This window comes from Triturus cristatus, chromosome 11 (genome assembly GCF_964204655.1).
Source record: "Triturus cristatus chromosome 11, aTriCri1.1, whole genome shotgun sequence".
In the NCBI taxonomy this organism is placed as follows: Eukaryota; Metazoa; Chordata; class Amphibia; order Caudata; family Salamandridae; genus Triturus; species Triturus cristatus.
Genome location: NC_140594.1, coordinates 649,294,158 through 649,310,439, shown reverse-complemented (window position 1 = coordinate 649,310,439; position 16,282 = coordinate 649,294,158). Strand labels below are relative to the sequence as shown.

The window sequence follows — 16,282 nt, the reverse complement described above, 5'->3', positions numbered from 1 at the left end:
AATTCAACAGCTAATGCAAATGACTATTGAAGTAGATAACCTATGGAAATGAGAAAATGTATGCTATAGACAGGAAGAGGTGTGGCGCAGCGGCCAGGGCAACTGACTCTGGAACACGGGGGCTCACGGTTAGATCCCCGGCGCCGGTGGCAGATCAGCCCAGCACAATGTGACACTGGGCAATAGCTCGCTTAATCTTCACAACGGTCCCCAGTGCCTTGACACCCTCGGGTAATTGTTTGCGCTTTACAAATACTGGACATTTACATTTATGAAAGATATGTTGTGTCTATGTGCAAGAATATGGGTTTTTTTTTAAAGGAAAAAGGGCAAGCTATATAACAGACTGACAATTTTACTCTCTTCTACATTGGTATTACAGGAAGAGGTGTGGTGCAGCGGCTAGGGCAACTGACTCTGGAACCCGGGGGCTCGCGCTTCGATCCCCGGCACCGGTGGCAGATCAGCCCAGCACCATGTGACACTGGGCAATAGCTCGCTTAATCTTACCGATGGCCCCCAGCACCTTGACACCCTCGGGTAATTGTTTGCGCTTTACAAATACTGGACATTTACATTTATTAAACATATGTTTTGTCTATGTGCAAGTATATGGTTAAATTTTAACAAATATTTTAAAGATGATAAATGTTCTTATGACTCTCAGATGCAGAAATGGATATTGGTTACATTTTCTAACAAAAATACTTTTAATTTATGAATATATTCTCCTTCATGCCAGTGCTTACTAAAAAATACCACATTTATTGAGGAATGATATTTTGATGAACCTCATGGGAGTAAGGGGACTGCTTACTGCTATGGAGTTCTGAGGATTTGTAATTATAGCTTCTAGCGCCCACATATTATAACTTGCAAATCAAGTAGAAAATATAAGCCTTCCTTCTTAGAGATGGTGTGGAACTGACGTGGTCTACTAGCTTTTCTTTGTATTAATGTGGTCATTCCACATGAGTAATGTGCCTTTTTAGTTAAAACCGTCTCACATTTCTGAAAAGTTTCTTCCACCTATTTGAAAGTTTGACCAAAAAGGGTGCAGTGTTCTCAAGGCATGTCAATCACATCTTCATACACTATTAAACGTGTGTCTGATATATGAAAGATCCAAAACATTTTTTGTCACACAACAAACACAACCATGTACCTTCGGCTGGCGTTTTAACACCCTACTTATATATTCCTTTAACAAGGGCAAAACAAAACAAGATGCCAATTGGGCTCAATATACACCATCTCAGTTATAACTTATATTAGTTCACATTATGAGCCTCCATGGTAGATGCTTGGGTAAAAAACTTGTTTGGAAAAACAACAGTCGACGCGTTTCGAACCCTATTAAGTGTTTTACAGGGTTCTCCTCAGGACTCAGAGCACACAATAAGCTCTTTTATCCAAAAATAAGTCTCTCTTGCTTAATTATCCTTATCATCTTAGAAGTAGCCCCAACTTCACAACATACTACGCCGTTGTAATGGCAATATCCTTCCCGATCAAGGAAGCCAACAAACGCTTCCTGGAAATGTGTGAAAATGCACTTCAGTTAGAGAGAGCACCAAACGGGACTACTGTTCTCCGTGCTGTCCCGTGATCGGGAAGAATATTGCCATTACAATGTCATAGTATGTTGTGAAGGTGGGGCTACTTCTAAAATGATAAGGATAATCTTTTGTTTGGAATTACTCCACTAAAAGGTTCCTCAGTAACTTGACTCCAACTTGTGTCTTGATCCTACGGTGAAATTGCAAAGGCAGGCATTGAATGGTCGTATGACCCGGATATTATTCATGGGTGTTCACAAAAATATGACAGACAAGCTGTCAAGGATGTAAAATGGGATCATCAGGGGTTGCAGCTGCGACCCCTGGTTGTACCTTTGTGGCCCCTGGCGCTGTCCTCGCAACCCCTGGTTCAGGGGTTCTTGGGAGCACCAAAAAACAAAAAGTAAACCCAGCTATGCGAGAGCCGTGTTTGCATTCTGTATTTCTCACTTCTTCCCCTTGCCTCATCCCTTTTTGCAGCTCGTTGAAGGCTTTTGAGATCATAAGGGCGGGGTATCTCAGCCCCATCTTTCACGATTTGTTTTCTTCCAAGCTACTTCACCATGACATTCAGCAGGAAGGAGGAACAAGCATTTACAATGCAATGGTCTCGGCATTGGTAAAGTTAGAGCTATTGGCATTGTTCATGACATTATTTTTGTTTATGTTTTTAAAACATTTAAAGAAACGGCATTGTTATTTACAATGTCAATAGCTTAATCACTCTCAAATGCGAGACCTATTGCATTTGCACCCACACACAGATTAAGCTATTGACATTGTAAATAACAATGCCGTTTCTTTAAATGTTTTAAAAACAAAAACAAACAAAAATAATGTCATGAGCAATACCAATAGCTCTAACTTTACCAATGCCGAGACCATTGCATTGTAAATGCTTGTTTAGACTCTGTGAATGGCAGTCCTGGAGCTGTTTTGGGGGCGGGGTGAAGAATCGGAAATTATGAGAGTGGGGGTGGGGTGTCAAAGGAAGAGCACACGCTTCAGTGGGAGAAAGCCTTGTGGCACATTAGGAAGTGGGCGTTGCCGGGTCACTGGCGAGAGGTGTCCACTGCAGGGGGAGGGGGCAGGACTCCCTTCAGGAGCGAGGGGGGGCACAAATTAGTCAGTACATGAGAAGGCAAAGGTGCAAATTGGGACCAGTAGACTTGGGAACAATCAGCGCCTGACAACGGGAGGGGGTGATGGTCAGGGGGACATATGTAAGGATGGAGAGAGATACTCCTCGAGAAGGCGGGACAGCGAACAGTGAAGGCACGCTATACAGCCCTGCAGAATGAAGAGCCGCAGCGCCTAGATGCGACGACACCGTGGGAAAGAAACACACCCCTGCCCTCCAAGTGAAATAATAAACACACCCCGTGCTCTCCAAGCCAAATACGCTGCATTTTCAGACAGTGGTAAAACTGTCTTGCGAGCCCAACTGCCCCCTCACGAGCAGTTTACAAGGGAAGTCATCACCCCAGGCAAACCATGTCCGAGAGCGCTACCATTGTCTGGGACATCCCGGGTGCAGTGTCTGCAAAGTGGTCGCCCCCCTCCCCCTTAGCTTGCCCAATGAACACAGCACGTCCCCCCAACAGGCACATTTGTTTACTCTGGTGGGGGGCTGAACGGGACTCGCGCGATGGTGATCACACACTTACCGTTCACGTCCGCAACAGCCGTTCCTTCATCTCACGGGCGGGGGGTGGCCGCAGACAGGACTGTCGGTTCGGCTGACGAGGGGGTCTCAAGCGTCCCGTAAATCCCTTTTCATTTAGGCTCCACAAACTCCAAATGGGCCAGGAAGAGGCGTCCTTCTCCGGGCGGCAGCGTTGTCTGTGACAAGAAGGGTGAAAACCAGAAGATGCCCCGCTCGCTGCCGACCAGCTAGTACACCAGGGTGACACTGAGGTGCAGGGCACAGAAGAGCACCAGCAGGCGGCATGCCTTCTGCAGAGAGGTCCCCGGCAGCAGCAAAGAAGGCGGGGGTCTTTCATGCCAGCGGCAGCCGCGGAGACTCCGGGGCGAGGTGGCCGCACCGAAGAGTAGGGGAGCGAGCAGAGCTCATAAGAGCAGCGCGGCCAACTTTGCCCTCCGCCTCGGGAAGGCCATGAAGAGCGCAACTCTGAGAAGTTTGCTTTGGGGTGGGGGAAGGGGAGGGAGGCGCGGCTATGATGTCGGTCTCGTGTAGTGTTGTATGTTTCTTTATTGTCCTGAGAGAGAACTGTGTTTCACGATGTTGAGCAGTACAACAAGAAGACCCTTGGAGTGGTGAGCAGAGCAGCAACCGGACGAAGGGGGAGCGGACGATCACACCACTGCCTTTCTCCGAGGCACAGCAGAAAATGCCTCGGAGAAACGCAGCGTCCTTTTCGGATTTGGGGACTTCTCGCAAAAAACACGCCCCCCGATCCAAAAAGGACGGGGCATAATCGGAGTGACTGGACCTCTTCTCCAGTGGCTGGCCAGCATTTAAGAGGCCAGCCAATGGAGAACAGGAGAGAAGAGGGGCGGGTGCAAGCCCCTCTTCTTAAAGTCATTAAATCTCGCGAGCGAGACTGCGCAAGCGCAGCCATCGCTAGCCGAGACCTAAAAACCAGCAAATCGCATGTGTCTGCCATCCCGGATCCCTACATGAATCCACCAATTTGAAACGGATTGGCACTGATTCGACCAGGAACAGTGCCAGTGCTGGGTGTGATTTAGGGAGGGCTGCTGTGGACAGCTTGATATTTCCATCTGCATTGTGTACTTTTATTGAAAGAGAACCAAACAAGTGTAAAGCGTTGACTAGGTAAGGGGAGAAGACTGGGCGAGGTTAAGTATTTATTGTGCCGAAACGGTCTATCTTGATTGTAATGCCCAGGCCGTAGGTGGCACATCTATCGACGTGCAGCTGGGGGAGTCCTTCACCATCTGCGTGTCACCCGCTGCTTGTGTTGCTTATGTACATGTTCATTTGGGATCAGCAGTTATGCCACTGGTCTGCACTTACTTATAATACCCAACACCAGGTAACACGAATGCCTTGCCACACAATACACTGTCATTACAACAGATTACCAGTCAGTTTTAAAGAGCTTGGTTTCTTTCAAATGAATTCCATATTAATATTTGTGCTATCTTTACATATGTTTTAATATTTTCTGTTACACAATATCTAGGTGTTTAATTGGAAATAATAATTTTTCAGTGCCTTTTGAAAGATGTGAGTGGCATTCTAATATTTCACAATCCTTTTGACACAATATATGCGCTCTCACACAGTTTCTTTAATTTGGCATTAATCTTATGCTGTAGTACTCTTTGCTTGGATTTTTGCCTTCAATATATTTCGGATTTAGCCTACCAGTGCATGGAGTTTATGCTGCTTTAGATCAGGAGAGAGCAGACTGTATATCAGGCCTTTCAGTTAGTTCATCCCATGCAGCCTGGTCCTGGTTGCAGTACTCATCAGTACTGCAATCTGTTGGGCCAGAACCGCCACCTAAGGACTAACTGGGTGCAAAGAGTGAAGCGTGTCTTGTATTTACTTGCTTAGGGATCTTGTGCCTCTGCAATGCTTATACAGAACTCACCGTATGTCACAGGAATTGAATTAAATTCCAAGGTGTGCTAACTATGTGTAACAGCAGAATGTGTTTATTTTGCATTTCTTCTGCCACATAGTGTAAGAAAGTGGTTAGCGCTAGGAAGAGGGGTACTCTATACGCTGCTAGCCGCTGGCATTACGTCACCACTAGGTGAGGTCCATTACCACTAGGTGAGGTTCATTACCACTAGGTGAGGTCCATTACCACAGAATGTTCAGTTTGTTATGGAGTTGCAGAAAGTCTGGAGACACTTGGAGTAATGGCCCAGATTAACATTTTATAAACGATGCATTCAAAAAGGCTTGGAATATTCTCCAGGTACTACATAAGCTGTTTGTAAGAGTAATCAGTGTAATGAAAAAAAACTGTTTCAAGTTGTGGAAAAGCATGGCAGCTTCATCGGCAGAGGTTAGGAAACCACTTCCTACACTCTAACAGGATAGAGAGGGGGTTACCACTAAAACAAGAATAAGTACTTGGAGTTAGACCCAATATTGGGAGCTATTAAAGACTGCAACCAGCCACTCCAACAGCAGGCCTTGCTCTCGTAATATTGTATCTTCTTTCCTTTTTGGTTATTTTTCAATTGAATTTGTGCCTTGGAATATGTGGCTGTGCCTGGCATTTGAGGGTGTTTTTGGTTTAAGAGTGACTGGCATATAATGGCATCTTATGGCTATGTGTCGTCTGGATCCCTGACACACAAAAGGTAATGGGAGGATGCTTGCAGTAAGTCTAAGCACTGGCAATTGCTTGTGGTAGCATTCCATCCAATTGTTCTTTGACCAACCGTGCCACCTAAGAGTAGACCCAATCATATACAAATCAGTCTTGGTCGTGCTCCAATACGAAAAGTCTGTCCCGAACTGCCAAGTCAGGTATTCTTTGAACCAGAACACAAGCAAGCTAAGACAGACTTTGGCCTGATTGAACCACTTCAGTCAGGTCCAGCTTCATTTCAGTGGCACAGTAAACAAGGGGCAATGTTTGTGCATACCCATTGACACTTAGGGCATTACATCAGATGCAGAAAAGGTGATGGAACGATGCTGCAATAAGTCTAACCACTGGCAGTCACTCGGGTAGCATTCCAACTCATTGTTCTTTTGCCCAACGTGCCACCTCAGATTAGACCCAGTCATATGCAACTCTGTCTCAGTGCTGCTCCAATCGTCCAGCCCAAACTGCCACGCCAGGTCCTATCTGAGCTGGAACATAAGCAACCCAAGACTGGGTTTGACCTGATTGGGCTTCTTCAATTAGGTGGAGCTTGCCTCCAGCGGCATCAGTTACTATAATGCACCAGGCTCAATGTTTTGATGTCACTTCTTGCGATGTCATCATAGGTCAAATGTCACATGATGTCACTTCTGCTACACCTCCTAACACTTTGGTGAACTGATGCCATGCTGGACACATTGGTTGAGTCCTTTGTTAAATATCAAGAGATTAAATGCAAATGATCACATGGCAATCTAGAAAAGATTGTCATGCAGGAGAAGTGGTAGTGCTAATCTGCAGAACACTCATTGATAATCTGAAGGAGGATGTGGGGCATGTGACTGCCTGGTACTTCATTAAAAATTTAGATTTTGGTGTCATTATAAGATTCTGATTTGCTTAGGTCTACCGTCCTCAAATGAAGTTAAGGATAAACATCAAACTGACGATGACATGTTTGGGGGCTTATGTCTCATCCGAAAGTGAGATGAGCAAAATGACCCATTAGCCAATTATGCTAGGGCGAGGTGCAGGGTGGTGTGGTGCTCATTTTGCGGAAAAGTACCCTTTTAGACGGGTAAAAAGATGTTACATGGGGGGGGGGTGGGGGCAGTTCAAATTGCTTTGAAGGATGCAGCTGTTGGGAGACCATCTGAGTGGCCGAGAGGACACAGACCTTTAGATTGCGGTAGGGCAAGAAAGAGGACTGAAAGAGGTTGCCTTGTCTTTTGACTGTTGGTCCCTTTTTACAAAAGTGCTTATTTCACCTCTACCCACTGCTTCTTACACTTTGACCTAATGCTGTACTTACTGCAAACCCATTCACGTGCATAAGAACAGATAGGAACAGCTACTGCATCTAGATCTTATATTTGCAAATTGAAACAACGATTAATGCTGCACACTCCATGCAGTACATAACAGCAGCTGGCAGCCTCACTCACCACGGTGATGACTTCCAAGTCTTTCAAGTATGTTCTCTCAGTCGTCAGAATCTCCTTTGCAATGAAATAGGCTTTATCTGTTGGGTAGCGCTAGAACAAACACACAACAAAAGGCTTTACAACTGACAGCACAACCAATCACATAATGTGCTATACAAATCCTAATTTACAGTAACTACAAACAAAACCACACAAAACAATCTTGAACTGTAATACATTAAGAGACAAGTGATGTGCTAAAGTCATGTCACTTCCAATCAGAGTGAAAATCAGTGGCACTGGCATAGCCCATCCTGCCACAGAAAATTGGGGTCTAAGTAAAAAACTACTAGATTACTGGAATAGTTATCAACATTAACCCAATAAATAAGAAATAAGTGGAACTTCAACAAAATACTGAAGCAACCAGAAGCAAGAGCAACCAAAAACAGGAAGCCATAAATAAGAAAGGAACAATAAAGTTAGTAAGGTCCACTGTTTTGAGCATATCTGGGAGAAGGGCAGAAAGTTGGGCCTTGCAATCATTCCTTATCCTTACCGAACATCAAATAGGATAGCAGCCCAAACAATCAGAAGAAACCAGGGAATCACAAACACTGCCAGAAACATTTTGGTAGCTGGTGAGATGATCAAGACAGAGATATGGTACGTTTCAAACTACATTCTAGGTTAGGTCATTTAAAAAAATGTTCTTGATATGTGTAGGTAATAGCTGGGCCCAGAGTATGTACAGTGGCGATGCAGCCTGCGGAACGAACTACTAAAGAGCTATACCTCCTGATGAAAACAAACAGGACAGGATACTCTGATGCAGTATTTTTTTCCGGGAGAGATTGGAGTGACGAGAACATGTAAGTTTATGTGAGCTGTAATCAACTCTGCTGTGTTTGGATTGTGGCTCGTGGTTTCCGGGCTGCCGTGCAACGAGACGTGAGGCGACGCGCACCGTGTCATTTCTGGATTCGCGGCCCCGCGGAGGAGCAGAGAGCGGAGCGGGAAGAAATCTGAGGCCGTACGGAGGCCATAGAGACGGAAAATACGCTCAATTACAGAGCGGATACGGCGACTCAGTAATTAGAGTCTTGAGGCATGGAGCGAGTGCCCAGAAAGGGAAAAAAGAAAGTGCAGAAGAGCTTGCGAAGCCTGAATTTAGCATTTTGGCTTGAATTGCCAACAGACTAGTGCAGCCCCAGAGGAGGGGCAGAGGCCAAAAGGGGGGAGGAGTAACCTGAATAATACCCCCGCAGGAGTAAAAAAAAAAAAAAAAGGCAACCACCACGGCAAGCCCGAAGTACCACCACTCAACACAGCAGATGTAAGTGAAAGTGATTTTGGTAATTTTGTCTAGTTTTACCGCAATGCGGAAATGAATGCAGTACTGGCCTCAGTAATTGTTGGACTTATGCTGGGCTAATCTGGGCCCTTCCACAGACAGTATTTTATAGTTTTAGCAGTCACGCTGACACATCCATTGGAACTTGAGCTCAAAGTTATATCAGACTTGACCTTTTCCCATTGTAAAATGTCCCCTAAAAAGCAAAGAATCAACAAAATAAGAAAAGGTCCTCAATCTACAAATAATGAAACAAGTGAGTCAACCCCCGCGGCGATTTTGGAAGAAGTGAATAATATAAAGGGACAAAATAAAATATTAATGAAGAAAAATACGCCAAATATGCTGAATATGGCCCTTAGATGTGTGCAATGTGGCAGACACACATGCCCTCAGGGCATGTATGTGTGCCACATGTGCACACATGCAGGAATCAGGGGTGCAACAGGGTGTCAATGTGACACCCTGCCACCCTTGATTGAGCTCCCCCCATTACCGATTCGGTATTTACCGATTCGGTAATGGTAACTGGCTTCCCATTGATTCCTATGGGCCTCCTGGCCCATAGGAATCAATGAGATACAGGTTACCATTACCGAATCGGTAAATACTGATTCTAAAATACCGACACTTACCGAATCAGTATTTTTTTACCTACATTACATTTACCGATTCATAAATACCGAATCGGTAAAATTCGGTATTTAAGAATCGGCAAATGTAATTTACCTACATATGGCCCTTTGTGGGAAAACACTTCATCAAGAAACCTACGCCAAAAAATACGAAGATTTAGAGAAGGATTTAATTTTAATCCAGGAAATAAACGATCAATGTGCTGAGTGTATAGAAGACTCATTCTCCAATCATTGTGATTTAAGCCAAATAAACATCAATTTGGAACCAAGACTTGCATCATCACCTAGGATCTTCTCCGAGCACAACACCGAAGATGGAGAGTATGAGGAGAAGTCTTCAAAAGAGCAGCAAGCTCAGAATGATAGCAATGCTCGGGAGGAAAGAGAAAATGCGGATAAATGTCTGGGTTAATGGGCATATGGCGTCTCCAAATCTATGGAAGATATGCTACATAATAGCACCGAGAACTTAGACTTGTCAGCAACTCCATCGGCTTCAATGCTGGACATTATTTTAATGCTACAAAAGACCTTGCAAGGCCTGTTAGAAGTCACACTTTCAAATAATAAAATACTAAAGGCAAAAGAAATTAGCCTAAAGCTCACTGTGTGTGAACTACAGGGCATTAGGGGTTTAATGCCGTCAGTGGTTAGACACTTCCACTGGAGGGGGCACAGGAGACACCGGGACATTAGATCAATTGAATCATGTTCATGATGTGTACATATCGAAACAACCTATGTTAATTAGGAGAAGAAATGAACAGTGGAGTCATAGGTGGCAAAAGTTTAGATTCCCATCAAAGAAACTCACCCAGTACTCAGGGAAGCTTAAAGGGAAACAAACAGGTAGTAAAAAAGTAAAGTGTAAAGAAGATAACCCACTTATATCACATGTAAAAACAGTAAGAAGAGACTCCTCTATAGTTACTAAGATGGAAAGGAAGAAGAAGCAAGAAAGTTTCCAAGATACAAGTTCGAAGGAAGTAAGAGAAAAAAGGTGCCAACAAAAAAAAACCCGGGAGGAAGTAAGGGAGGAGAAATGGCCTGAAAAAAGGGTAAACGTAAGGGGTGTGACAAGCAACCCAAAACGTATAGGGAAAAGGGGTGCTAAGATAAATGGCCCAAATAGAAAAAGAGATAAAAGTGAAGAAAAGATTAGAGATCGGGGAGTTACAGAGCCAAGAGATGAAAAGTGGTTATACTTTGAACCCCAGGATGTACCAAAGGGCAGGAAAAAGCTAAAGAAAATCATACCGTTAAATCGCTCTTAACTTTTATTTTCCTTCTCAAAATGTCCAAGCCTATGTAAAATTGAATCAAAGGATTTAAAAGGCAGGTTGGATTTTTACCAAGTAGTAAAGGGTAGGAATTGACAAAAGTTGAAGTATATTCAGGGATGATTAAATCTGCAATAGTAAATGCCGAAAAAGTGATTCTAAAGGATGGAATAAGATTAATCACAGAGGCGGAAATAGAAAATGTAAGTCAGCCACATAGTAGCTTTTTGAATTGTCGTGCAGGCTTGGGGAAAAGACAAGCTAGACTAATAACAGGGGCATGTGGAGCAAGAGAGAAAATTAAAATTATTGTTGAAAACCACGAGCTGGATAAGAACTGGGGAAATTGGAGCATTGAGGACAGAGACTTAAATGCATCTTGGTGGGCAGTAAATGAGTCTGGTCATCTTAGCGAAATAGATTAGGGAAATGGGTCGTCGCATAGACTAAGAATAATCTCGTGGAACATCAATGAATTAAAAGAGCAAATAAAGATAGATTGTGTAAAAAACGTTTCACGTCAGGCAGACATCATCTGTCTGCAAGAGACTTGGCTATGCGACAGTACCCCTGTAGTTGAAGGCTTTACTCAGAGTTACAAAGCGGCTACGAAAGCCAGATTTGGTCGCCCATCTGGAGGGATCATGACACTAATCTCCACAAGAACAACAAACAAGGTGTCTTTGATAAATACCTCTGGTAAATGGATGTTGGCTAGTGAGGTACACCTACAGGACCAGGAAGGGCAAAATGATTATGTGATTGTGATTAACATATATATGCAGTGGTATACCAAAGAAGAATACATAAAAGAATGGGGGCTCTTTAAAGTAGATTTGATATCTTTAAACGATAAATATGGTAAGGATTTTTTAATCATTACGGGAGATTTTAATCATAAGTTAGATCCCGAAAAGTTGGACCCTTGGATGAAGGAAATCTTAGACGCATATGAGATAATGCCAGCCCTTTTTCCCATTGGGAAAATGAATAAGCAAGATGAAGAGCTAGGGGAATTCCTAGGGTCACATGGACTAGTTAGTTTAAATGGTAGATCGGAATTCGATAGACCAGCAGATCAAACATTTAGAAGGGGCAATCAATTGTGCCCTATAGACTATCTCTTTGTACATGCCTGGAATTTGTCTTAGTAAAAAAGTATAAGGTAATTAAACGAAAAGAAAGTGACCACTATCCACTATATTGTGAAATAGTGAGCGCTCTCCCAAGAGTTTGTGAAAAAGTTCTACTACAACCTATGGATTATCCAAAAAGACTGTCCACGAAATTGACTGAGTAATATATTACAAAATTATCTAGTTTTCAACAAAATCTAGCCTCTGATATAGCAAGGAGCCCGAGTGTTGCATGGCTGGAAGAAAAAAATCAAGCAGGCAGTACTATGCTTATCTGGCAATTTAAAGAAAACAATGAAACGGGGTAAAACTCTGCAAGGGGGTGGTAGACAGCAAATGGGCTGGTTTGACTCCGTATGTAGAGAGAAAAAAAAGCTACTGAGGAAAGAAGAAGAAGAAGTTAAGTTACAATCAGGAGGGCTACAATAATTTACTAAAATCGAGGAAGGAATATAAAATGTTAGAGAGAATTAAGAAAAGAAGCTTCAAAGAAAAATGTTGGTTCTCAATACTGGAAACCATAGAAAGTAAAAATACTAAAGGTTTCTGGAGATTGATCCAAGATGCAGCGGGTCGATCTCCGGGAACCATGAGCTGTGAAGTCGACGAGACTTCCTGGGAGGAGCACCTAAATCAATTATACAGGTCTAGCAATGGGCCAGAAATTAGTGGGGAGGAAACCTGGAGGCAACAGGTAGTAAGAAATCTAATCCCTTTATACTCGTTTGAAAATGTAAACAACACTATTCAGAGTTTAAATCTAACCCGTGCGGCAGGGCCTGATAATTTACCTGCAGTAATAATTAAAACAGAATTAAATTGGTAGGCCCAATTTTACTCAAAAATGTTTACAGCAGTATTAACCTCGGGTACAATTCCAAAATCTTGGAGGGGGGACGTAATAAGGCCATTGCATAAAAAAGGGGATAGAAAGGACCCAAAGAATTATAGATTAATTCATCTATTAGATATCGGTGTGAAAGTGTTCTCCAAAATAATCTTGGGGAAACTAAAGGAATGGGTCGAATTAAACACGATTGTCCCGGTAGAACAAGGAAGGTTCAAAGAGGGCCACTCAACACTCGACCATTGTTTTGCCTTGTGGACTGTGGCTCGGAAGTCAGTGGAATAGCAGGGTAGATTATTCTGCTGCTTTGTTGACTTCCGGGCAGCATTTGATTTAGTAGATAGAGAATGCTTATGGGAGACGCTAAAAAGATATAATATCCCCGAGGACCTCTTAGAAGTTATTCAAGGGCTGCACAGCGAAAATTGGGCACAAGTTATTAAAGATACAGCAGGAGGTTTAACTCAAGAGATAGAAATCAATAATGGTTTAAGACAGGGCTGTGTATTGGCCCCTCTTCTATTTTCTATTTTTCTTGCTGATTGACCGAATTTATTAATAACTGAAAGAGGAGCAAGCCCAAAGGTAAATGGTAAGCATCTGTCTTGCCTACTATACGCAGATGACCTAGTTATTTTTGATCAAACGGAATTAGGACTGCAAAGAAAGCTAAATGCATTTGAGACATATTGTTCATCCAAACACCTAATAGTAAATATGGAAAAAAACAAAAATATTGTGTTTTGGAAAGAAAAATCAAAAATATAGCTGGTTCCTGGGTCAGACAAAATTGGAAGTCGTTAATGAATATAAATATTTGGGAGTATGGTTCGATAGTGCCTTAAACTGGGGCATGCACTTACAGGCTCAGAAAACAAAAGGCCTAGCAGGAATTTGTGGGGTGAAATTGTTTTATAGTAATTACGGAGACATGTCACATAGACCCGTGTTGAAAGCATTGAAGGCTATGATTCCCCCGCAGATGCAGTATGGGGCTGAAATCTTGTGTTTGGGGGGGAAATGTTCATGGGATAAGGAGGAAGGGAAATGTTTGAAAACTCTTCTTTCTTTACCCAGCTCTGCAATGTTACAGGCCATTAGGTTAGAACTAGATTGGCCAGCATGGACCATACAAGTCCAGGTAAATCTGTGTAGATTTTGGAAACGGTTGGGATCAGGAGAGGAGGAGAAAGTGTCTTGTTGGGGCAGGAAGGAGATCCAACAGAGTGAATTGAAGTGGGCAAAAGCCACCAGAAAGAAACTCCACTCCATTTGTGAATCTTTAAAAGTAAAAATAGACCTAGAGTCATTATGTATTGAAGAACGGAAGTGTGTTCTAAAAATCTTAGGAATTGAAAAATCTAGACAAATTGACATGGATTACCTGAAACAAAAAGAATCTGTGCATTTTATGTTAAATACCTGGAGCAATGATAATTGGTATTCGTATTTAGATACTGTACTGAATCACTGGATGAGATTGGAATTATTAAAGGTGAGAATAGGCATCAACCCCATTCGTTCAAATGAAAAAATAAAAAACAAATTAATGGATGATTTTGGTAAATGTACATGCGGGATAGGCTTCAAATGTACCTGTGTTCATTTTGTAATGGCTTGACAAAAATTGTTATCTGTACGGCGATTGCTTTGAAGGCCAATTTTTTTAAAATATGGAATTCGGTCAAGGAAGCAAGCGATCGAGCTCCTTACTGACATGCAGTTCTTTGACATTGCAATTGCCTTGGCGAAGTTTGTCCAAGCAGCTAAAAGGCTTCTCATGGAATGAGGAAATGGAAAGAGTGGTCAAAGGAGGGATAAAAAAAGTCAAATTGAATGTCTAATTATTTTATGTATTTTTTAAATAATCAACTTTTAGGCATTTGGTCTTGGCATACAGCATGATACTGCAAAAACAAGTTTTTATGAGAAAAAATGAAATTTGGTTTTAGGTCCTTTAAAAATTTTAATAATTGTATTTTTAGCTGTGGTATGATGGTATATGTAGTTTAAAGACCAATCGGTCATAATAAACTTATTTATTGATTGATTGATTGATATGTGAGCTGTATGTACTTCGTAGATCTCAGTGTACTCGGACTGGTGTTTCGCCCACCTGTTACAGTGACCTGTAAATGTTAGAGGGTGGGGAGGAGTATCCGCGAAGGAAGGTGTGAGTTACTGAAATTAATAGCAGTGACTGAACTTCCTGGTGCCTTGTTTGAAATTAGTAATCTCACATTTTAATACATTTGTGGATGCCTACACTTGCATAAGTGTAATATGTTATTGGTTTAGAAAACCAATTAACATGTTTTTAATTACTGCAGGTGATAAGTGGAAGGCATTTTTGATCACAGATGGATAGCAGACGGAGAAGGGACCCAACCACATATCTTCAAATGCAAATTTAATTTATCAAAGAAAAGAGGCTGGAAAATGAAATGGTAGAACTCCATATAATCCTCACCAGAATTGGAGAGAATTAAAATAAGTTAATTACTTCCACATTGCTTCCAGTTTCTTTGCTCAAAGGACTGGGCAAACAGGAAAGTGTACTCCTCTTACAAAAGAAGAATTAATGGCTTTCCCTATGACGTATGAAAAATATAGATGGGGTAAAGTCAGCTTATGTGATCTATAGCTCTAAAAAACATAATGAACTGGCAGTTTGGCAGTTCTCTGGTTATTATCGTGTCACTATTCAGTTAGAAGATGGGATATTGACTAATTAGACAATAATTATTTCACCATTACTATAGCAATGTACTTAAAAGACTTTTTTTTTATAAAGTGCGACTCCTATTCTTTTTGGTCCACCATCATTCATATACTGTAAATTAATGATATTTTTGCTACCATTGAATCACATATGGTCCCAAGTGACTTGGAGTAATCATAGGATATATATACATTCTCAAAAACTACTAAAATTTGGTACACTCCGCAACAGTAAGGGGTTCGCGCAGTGGGACCTGATTGGTATCTCAAGAGTTGGAGACCTGTGGAAAAAGGGAGAAGTAGTGGCTTTTGCTCAACTACAGACGACATACCAAATGACTGACACAGAACTATTTCGCTACACCCAAATTAAGCATGCACTCACAAGGGCAATACCGAGAGGCACGGTTCTTCCTGAATCATCCCCATTTGAGGATCGTCTCCTTACAGACCAGCTCACTAAAAGGGCCATTTCCCTCACGTATCGTAAACTTATTAATAATCAGAAAGATCCCACACTAGCCCTGCCGGAAAAATGGCAGGCGGACCTTGGAGACATGGATGAAAAGGACTGGCAGGAAGCACTAGCGTCCCCGAAGGAGGTGGCGATCCCGTCCCGGCTACGGTTGGTGCAACTGAAGGTCTTACATAGGACATACTACACTAGAGCCATGCTCCACAAGATCGGCCGAGCTGCAACACCTCTCTGTCTGAGGGGATGTGGGATAAGGGGCACATTCTATCACACGTTCTGGAAATGCCCACACATAACACCCTACTGGGAGGAGGTGATGGACACAATTACGCAGGTGTGTGGTTTTCAGGTTCCTCCGGAACCAAAACGGTGCCTCCTCAATATATGGGAACCAACTGACCTAAATCACGCAGCACAAGACTGGGCAACTTTGGGGATCATGTTGGCAAAACACAATATCGCACAACACTGGGGTGTGCCAGCAGCCCCCCCAGCAGAGACGATGGTGTCAAGATATGGATAGCTCAAT

General features: G+C 42.6%; 1 protein-coding gene across 4 annotated transcripts in view; it reads right to left on the bottom strand.

Moving 5' to 3' along the window:
- FARP2 (FERM, ARH/RhoGEF and pleckstrin domain protein 2) overlaps positions 1-16,282 on the bottom strand; it is a 1,344,877-nt gene that overhangs the window by 453,154 nt on the left and 875,441 nt on the right. For all 4 annotated transcript variants that reach the window (XR_014970597.1, XM_085634160.1, XM_085634162.1 and 1 more), the window contains exon 15: positions 7,324-7,413. Coding sequence is in view for 3 of the 4 variants with exons in the window: in XM_085634160.1 (XP_085490286.1) it covers positions 7,324-7,413 (90 nt within the window). In the remaining variant the exon portion in view is untranslated. The remainder of the gene's footprint in view (positions 1-7,323; positions 7,414-16,282) is intronic.